This window comes from Vollenhovia emeryi, unplaced genomic scaffold (genome assembly GCF_000949405.1).
Source record: "Vollenhovia emeryi isolate VEMERY1.0 unplaced genomic scaffold, V.emery_V1.0 DF939141.1, whole genome shotgun sequence".
In the NCBI taxonomy this organism is placed as follows: domain Eukaryota; kingdom Metazoa; phylum Arthropoda; class Insecta; order Hymenoptera; family Formicidae; genus Vollenhovia; species Vollenhovia emeryi.
The window spans coordinates 1,611,915-1,620,528 of record NW_011967225.1 but is presented as its reverse complement, the minus strand read 5'-3'; the positions used below and the strand labels follow the sequence as shown (position 1 = coordinate 1,620,528).

The following is an 8,614-nucleotide window of genomic DNA, read 5'->3' as shown; positions in this document are numbered from 1 at the left end:
CGCGACGGCGGGCGCGTGTCTCCCGCGTACGACGCCTGCGACGACGGCGACGAGCGCCACTGACGGCGCGGGGAATTGTTGGCGCGCCAGAGGAAACGACGTCGACGAGAAACGCGTCGGGCGTCTGTCGGCTCGGCATCGTCAACGACGTCGGTGGTGCCGGCGCGTTGTACCCGAGGCGCGCGCATCATCCTGTTCGAATATTCATGTACCGTACGCCGGTGCAGGAGTCAATAGTCTCGCTTGTTAATTGTACGCTGTAAAAAAATCTTTCAAGGTGAAAGGACGCCAAGTGTAAGCGCCGTCCAGTCCAGAATTGTAAAATTTAATTGTTTGAGTATATTTTGTTAACGAAAAAAAACATTTTTATCTTCTCCACAAAAGTAATGTCGTCAAATTGCGCCAACTAAAATTTTGATTGTATTAGTACGAGCGGGAGTCCGGAAGTGAATTGTAACTTTCGAGGCTGCCGCGCTCGAAGCTTTTAATTGACGCTATTCATTGCTTATCTCTGCATCGAATTACCTGCGAGTTCGAACCTTCTGAAATTCCAAATAAAACGCAACTGTCGAACATTTCAGTATCGCGAATCTTTAAATTTTAATTCGCATCTCTTTCCCGTTGGATTATATTCCTTCTTGCGAGTGTCGAAATCTTTTTGGCAATAATTCCATGTAAATGAAAATGTTATGGCAGTACAAGTTGCAAAACGATATACATATGAATTCACATTTTAGATCACAATTATTGGGTTACCAACATCTGGCTCGGACCTAAAGGCGCTCCCGTTCGATTCAAAATCTTTTTACTTTTAAAATCGATTGTCGGTGATGCTAAGAGACACTTGGAACACAGATTTAATGTGCACTTGAATATGTATTCTAAAAAAATTGAAGATCAGGGACTTATTCTCGAATATATATAAAAAAAATACAGCTAGAGCAATGTATGTATGTTACATTATATAAATATCGTTGTGATCAGAGACAAAAATAGACCATATTGACGAGTGTCCTTAAACTATGATGTACCTATCGATAAGTCACTGATTAATTAGTATTAACGTTCCTATAAATTATGATTGCAATTGTATTATAATAAAATAAGTTGTGTAGAAACGGTAATTGATAGTATATTGCAATAAATCAAAAGTGTGTACAAAGAATAGTCAAATATTTAACAATCATAATAAATGCCACTGTAAATACGCATAAATTATAATATCCCTGATTCAATTTTCATACGTCTATGGAGTAATCGATGAAAAACTAAACATATTGCCTTAGATACAGAAGAAATTTGTGGAGAAAACATGGATGGAAAAATGGATCCATGTTGCTATTAAGTGTATTAATATCGATTGATCAAAATATCGTGCGATATTTAGAAATAAATTAATTTGTTTTAAAATACACAAGTTGCTGAATTAAGATTTTAATTCGCCGCTTTGATCTCTCGTCTCTTTCAGGACTTTCAACTTGGCGATTAACTCGTCCACCGCCATTTCACCGTGCACCACGTTGTCCCTCGTTCTTATGTTCGCTGTGCCGGCGTTACGTTCCTTCTCTCCCACAACTGCAATCAAATTTACGGCCGTTAGTGGCTGTTACGGTAAGATAAATGAACAATATAATTCGAAGAAAGATATTTTATAAATTTAAAACAACGGCACACTATACTAGTTTTCCTACTGGACTGCCTACGTGAACCAACAAGGATGCAGAGTTTTAGATCGAGTGACTCAAGGCTAAATCCTGATTGGCTCTCGTAATCAACCCAGTAGGAAAACTGGTGTCGCGTGCCCCAAGTTTTATTCGTCAAGGCCTGCGTTCGTTTTCTCCCACTGGGAGCATAAACTATACCGAAAGTCTATAATTTACGCGACGTGAACTATAGAGTTTCGGTATAGTTTCTGCTCTCGATGGGAGAAAACGAACGCAAGCATAAGCTCGGTACGTACCGAGTATAAAGTTAAACTGCGCAAGCTGAGCGTTACGGATCTTCTTCTTCAGAGTATCGCTCGGATCGGTGTCGATCTCGACCATGACGCCAGCGTCCCAGAGTTTCCGTTTTACTTCGTGGGCATAATCGTCGAATTGCGACGCTACCGGTACAACCATCGCTTGCCGCGGCGACAGCCAGTACGGCCATTTACCGCCATACGACTCGGCTAGAATCGCAATCATGCGCTCTACGGAGCCCAGGATCGCTCTGTGTATGATCACCGGCTGGGTCTTCTCTCCAGCTTCGCTGTAAATACATGACGGAGATAAGTGACTTGTACTCGGATTAATCAGCGTTTAAATAAATCTCTTTCAACGGATACCTACTTAACGTAAGACAGATTAAACCTAATTGGCAACTGGAAATCCAATTGTATCGTAGCCGTCTGATGAGGTCTTTTAAGCGCGTCCATGATGGTTATATCGATTTTAGGTCCGTAGAACGCGCCATCCTCGGGATTGAGGGTCCACGGCTGGCCGAATGCGTTCAGACTCTCTTCCAATGATTTCTCGGCCTCGTTCCACACTTTGATGTTGCCCAAGAACTTCTCGGGTCGCGTGGACAGGCATAAATTGAACGTAAAACCAAGGACGGAATAAACATGCCAAAGAAAGTCGAGTGCGCCGCTTATCTCGTCCTTAATTTGGTCTATAGAACAGAATATGTGCGCGTCGTCCTGTTGGAACCGCCTCACCCTGGTGAGGCCCGTCAACGCGCCCGACAGCTCGTTGCGGTGCAGCACGCCGAAATCCGCAAGTCTGAGCGGCAGCTCGCGCCACGATCTGCACCGAACGTCGAAGATCATGCAGTGTCCCGGACAATTCATGGGCTTGAGCGCAAAAGTTTCCTTCTCCACGTCGAAGGAGAACATATTTTCCGCGTAATGCTGCCAGTGTCCCGAGGTCTGCCACAGCTTGCTGTTGTAAATGTTCGGGGTGATCACCTCCTGAAAGCCTCTCTTCCTGTACTCGGAGCGAATGAACTCGGCCAGGGTGTTGTATATATACGCGCCGCGCGGCTGGAAGAAGCAAGAGCCGGGCGAGAGCTCGTGGAAGAAATACAACTCCTGCTCCTTCCCGATCTTCCTGTGGTCCCGCTTGGCCGCCTCCTCCTGGAACTTCTCCCATTCCTTCAACTGCTTGGAATCCGGAAAACTTATTCCGTACACTCTCTGCAGCGATTCCGCGTTAGCCTTCCCCTCCCAGTACGTGGACGAGTTCTTCGTGATCTTCGCGGCCTTGATCTTACCCGTGTGCCTGACGTGCGGACCCTTGCACAGATCGATCAGCGGGCCGCACCTGTAAGCCGTGGTGGTGGGCGTTTTTACCTTCTCGTTTATAATCCGCACCTTGAACTCGTTGTACTTGAACATCTCCAGGAGGTCCTCCTTGGTTATCTCCAGCCGTTCAAACGGCTGTTTCTCTTTCACTATGTTCTTGTACAAACCCTCCAGATAGGGGAAGTCCGTGTTGGAAATGCCCTTATCGCCCAGGAACATATCGTAGTAAAAGCCGTCATCGATGGGAGGACCGTAACAGAGGCAGCCGCCGTAAACCCTTTCCATGGCTTCCCCGAGGATGTGAGCGCTGGAATGCCAAAACACTTTCTGGCCATCCCGATCGTCAAATTTCAGCAGCTGCAGTTTACAGTCGCGTTCCAGAGGTCTGTCAAGATCCCACAGTTCGTCGTCGACTTTGGCGATTACGGTATCGTCCGCCAATCCTTGGCTAATGCCCCTCGCAACGTCGTAAGGAGTTGTGCGCCAGGACTGCGCGGGTATCGCCTTACCGTCCGGAAGAGTCACCGTTATATTTGCAGGAGTTTTTGCGGCCAGCGCGGCCTCGTATTCCTTTTTCAGTTTATCCCATAATACGATGCGGTTCTACAAAGACGTATAAAAATTATCAAAGAATCGTTGAAAAGTTCTTACAGAAAACAGAGCTTGGTATTTTTTCTTTTTAAGATACCGACGCAGGTATAGTTACAGATGTAGCTACTATCTGTATCTTTCTCTATAAGAAAAATAATACAGTGCATCTTGCGTCTACACCTGTACTCTGAATCCTCTTATCGATAAAGGCGTCTCTACAAGTGGCTTGCAGCCACTCGATCAGAAGACTTATTAGCCACTTTTAGAGATGCCTTCATCGATAAATGAGGATTCAGAACACAGGCCTGTATCTAAATCGAAGGGATTCAAGACACGCAACTGTTATCCGTTGTCTCTTCATCGAATCCGTCGAAAATTTATATTGTATCTTTGATGGAAAGAGTCAACAGGCCAGACTCTGGGACTTTGCCAAGATACCAAGCTCTGGCAGAAAACAATACATCTTGAACGCATCTCTGCATGTATTTCGCAAGTGTATTATTCTCTGGTGCATCAACGCGCGAAAAATATTCCAGCTCAAAGCTTGAGAGTAATTATACGTACAGAGAGAACTCACTTAAAAGCGCTTAAATCTTCGACATCGGGTACAAATTTACCTGGATGTAAGAGGGCCAGGGATTAAGCTCCGATACAGATTTCTCCGGCATAACTGCTTTCTTTTTCAGCGCCTTCAGTGACTTCGCCTGGAAAAACAAAGCGCTGAGAATAAAAGCCGCCCGAGACCGCGTGGCAAGCTGGAGGCCGCGAAGGATCGTCGCGTGTCAGGCAAGCGTCAGGTGACACATTGCGCGAAACAATGATCATAGGTTACGTCAGATTATCGATTCTGACGTTTGTCAATGGGTCGCGCGTCGCGGACAAGAGCCACGTTTCAACGCGACCACCTGCATTGTTTAGACAACGAAATAACGAGGTCGAGACTTAATAGCGTAATAATTGAGCGAGGAGGAGTCGAAGAGGCGGGGAAAAAAACGTCTTAACCAACCCGAACATGTGTCCACTCAATACCGCCGTAAACGGTCCTAAGAACGTGAAAACGTGAAGTCGTCAGCATGGTCTAACGGTACTGAAAACGCGCGAGAATTTTATATGTTAAGTTGGATATTCGTGCCTTATCCTCCGCCAAGGTCAGGTCTTGCACGTCGGCCACCACGTTGTCGCCCATGTTGGAAATCCACGCGATCAGGTCCGCCGGTCGCAACTAATCTCGCTTGGCAATTCTCTCGAGTCTGCGCGAGTGAGAAGCGCGATCGAATTATATTACAAGTAGAGACTAGCAGAGACCCTCCGATCAGAGACTGGCCATTAGGAAGCGAGCTGTGATTGGTCCGCCATTTTTCCTTAATTCGCGCCAGTTTTACAAAGCGGTGATTATTCAGTTTAGCTCCCAAATCCATCCAAAATCGAATGAAATTGCGCTCATTCGACGCGCTTTCGCTCGAAACAAAAGAATCTGGCAGAAAAAAGCGTCGCTCTACCCCGCGAAATGAGACGTTAATTGTTGAAGTTGGCTACTGTCAGGGTCGGTATGACAGGTTTCTTGACAAATAGCGAATTCGATTGCTAGCACTAGCGCGCACCGAGTGCACATTAAGGACTGTTTGTGGTCAATTTTTTATATTTAACATTGTCTTAAACATATGTTCAAAGAGTATTTAGCCAAAAAACGATCCGCGCGGATGCTGTATAAATGATCATTTTACTGGCTACGAAATATTTAAGACGATTCTCAAATGTAATGCGCAGTCTACAATGCGAGTCGCAGAGTCGTAGTCGTAAGAATGATCGACTACGATTGGTCAATTTCGTCAGGCACATAAAGCCTCTACAATGATTCTCGGTTCTGTCTACAATGGTCGTAGTCATAGTCGCTCGATAAGAATTGACCAATCGCAGTCAATTATTCTTACGACTACGACCATTGTAGACAGAACCGAGAATCATTGTAGCGGAGGCTTAAGAATTGACCAATCATAGTCAACTATTCTTACGACTACGACTTTACGACTTCTATGTAGACGAGGCTTTACGAACTTGCGACTTTAGTACCGTCTGGCGATAAATCTCGATCACGAATCCTTTCGTTTAGCATAAACTCGTGAAAAGCGAAAAATTTTATTCACAAATTCACTATTCGTCAATAAAATACCGGAAATAGTCAGAAATTCATTAGATTTCGTTTTCTTTGAAACTTGCCGACAAACTTACGATGTACGATTTAATTCGCGCGTACGCATACGCAATATACGAGTATAAACGAATTTTTCTACCAAACACAAAAAGGAATCGTTCATATTTAATTTCTCGTAATCAATCTTATACGAAATGTGCACTTACGTTTCGCGGTACGATTGACCAAGTCTCGTGACACACAAGAAACACGAAGAATCTACGAGTGAAAATACACGCGATGTGTCCGAATACGAGCATCGATTAAAGAAGCAATTGACGTTCATAATTATCGCAATGAACAAGTAATTTTAAATCAGCTTTGATTCTCGGACCTACAGATCTGAGAGCGTAAACTCATAGAGCGGAACGGTGTACGCAGAATATCGCGGAACGAGAGCCTTGACCAATCACGAACATTCCGCTGCTTTCGTGATTGGTCAAGGCTCTCGTTCCGCGATATTCTGCGTACACCGTTCCGCTCTATAAGTTCGTATCCTCATGTGCGAATCGGACGAGATACCCGTCTCGCCGGTTAACCGAGCGTCGATGGTAAGTCGCGAGGATCACGCGACGACGTCGATCGCTGATTATTCGCAGCGAGCGATCGCGATTGCTTCCCGTACTCGTCGCGAGCGCGAACAGTGTGTCACCGGGTACACGCTCCAAGAAACGAAGACGACGTCAATAACACGCTCGAACGGCAGTACAAAAAACAATGCGACGCACGTCTCACTTCGGCGTGACGCGCCGCTTGTTTGTCTCGAGCCGCCGCGGCCGCTGCGCGCGAAGGTCAAGGAACGTTCCGTACGCCTCACTATCGTTCGGGCCGCCGGCACGTACGCCACGGGGCGACGCGCGCGATCGTTCGCCCGCGCAATTGAGCGACGCCACGGCCTCTCGATCCCGCGGGTGCCGCGGAACGTCGTCCTCGTTTCTCGGAGCGTGCAAAGGAGTTACGGGAAGCGAGCCGTCGAATCGCCGTCTACCGTTCGCGCTCGTTATTTCTCCCGATGTAACCTGAGTGGAGGAAAGCCGCGAGTTTGTCGATTGCTCGTCGTTAACAAGTGCGTGAATTAGTGCGTTTATTTGAGCTACACTGTGCGGGCGATATTCAAGTGCCGTCGCTGACTCGACTCGCGTAGTAGCCGGGGGCCGCCAGTTACCGGCGCCATGTTAGTCCGTTCGAGAAGCAGCAGTGGCGAGTGTCGCGGACACGCAGCGGACCGGTCTCCCGCGCCGACGGTCGTCGCGACGCTGCTCGCGACGCTTTCCGCGACGGTGGTGAGTAACGCAGATCACGTTGAGCACTCGCGGCGTAGATTATTCGGCATCCGCGCGTCGGCGATCCACCGAGACGCGTAAAACCTCGCGAGAAACGCCGGAGTCTTGGGCGCAGCCGGATCCTCGCGGCGCCGCGCGTACACCCGAGACCCGAGATTTTAACGCGCGTCTCTTCGCGCGTGTAGAAATACACGGTTTTCCGCCTCCCGTGTCTCCAAGTGCACGCTCCGAGAAACGAAGACGACGTTCCGCGGCATCGCGGGAATCCGAGAGGCGCGATCGCGCGGCCGTGTGGGCGTCGCTCGATTGCGAGGGGAAGGCGAACCGTCGAATCGCCCGCTGTTCGCGCTTTCCGCCGTTCTCCACGACGCGTGACGCGCGGCGACGGAAGTGTTGGCGCGAGATCGCCCCGTCGAACGGGCTCGCGTCGACCCTCGCGTATCTCCGAATGCTTCTTCTCGCCGGAACGTTCCCGCCATTTCGCGCGACGCCGTCGTGGCGGCTCGCATCTCTCGCTCGCGTTGTAACGGAGCTCGCGTCGGTTAACGCCGGGAGTGCAGTGTCGCGCGTTACTCGGATATAATCGGCTTCATTTTCGCGAGTGCCGCGTAGTGCTGTGTCGTGCCGTTTGCCAGTGCGAAACGGAGGAATCTGAGAGGAAGCGGCGGCCTCGGGAGGCATCGGGCGACAGCGGAGCAACCCTCTGGTAAGTAGAATTGTTTATGCATTATTCTCGCGTTAACTTCATTCCGCGGATTGCTTTTGTTCGCCTTTCCGTCCATTCGACTCGACCGTTGGAACGATTCGCACGAGCACTCGTCAAATGTTGTTTCGTGGAAAAGGTTCGCGCAAATAACGTACAGAAACGGTTCACGTCCAAGTGAGAAATGATTCGTTGATCGAAACGACGTCGAATCGATATCGACACCGTCGAATTGACGTCGGTTCGACACGTAGATCTGAATAAAATTTACGACACATTCCTGCCACTCCTAGTATCATTATACATGTCTAGGACGAAATGTTGTTTTAACAATAATTATACGTATCTCGCCTTTGGCGATCTGTCTATTAATCTGTGCCTCAATCATGTAATGTCTAGTTACATCGACTTCTAAAATCATCAGATCTTGAGAGACCTGACACTTGTATCGAATATTCAATGTTACTGTCTATTAAGATCTAATTGTGTTCTCTTAGGATATTTAATTTTAGATTTAGTCAGATCTCAATAGACAACGTCGAACGTTCAAGGAAAGTGTCGAA

The 8,614-nt window shown here is 47.7% G+C and overlaps 1 protein-coding gene across 2 annotated transcripts; it reads right to left on the bottom strand.

The window, feature by feature from the left end:
* Positions 1–1,110: 1,110 nt before the first annotated feature.
* LOC105567033 (threonine--tRNA ligase, cytoplasmic) lies at positions 1,111–5,137 on the bottom strand. 2 transcript variants are annotated; one of them, XM_012021554.1, is made up of 5 exons: positions 5,007–5,137; positions 4,492–4,578; positions 2,331–3,886; positions 1,961–2,250; positions 1,111–1,575 (listed from the first exon to the last, which is right to left on the bottom strand). In XM_012021554.1, exons 1-5 carry the CDS (start codon positions 5,058–5,060, stop codon positions 1,427–1,429), a joined length of 2,136 nt encoding a protein of 711 aa, XP_011876944.1. In that variant the 5' UTR covers positions 5,061–5,137; the 3' UTR covers positions 1,111–1,426. The 2 variants fall into 2 exon arrangements, with proteins under 2 accessions (XP_011876944.1, XP_011876943.1); XM_012021553.1 differs by having other exon boundaries at positions 4,881–5,103.
* Between the last annotated feature and the right edge of the window lie 3,477 nt (positions 5,138–8,614).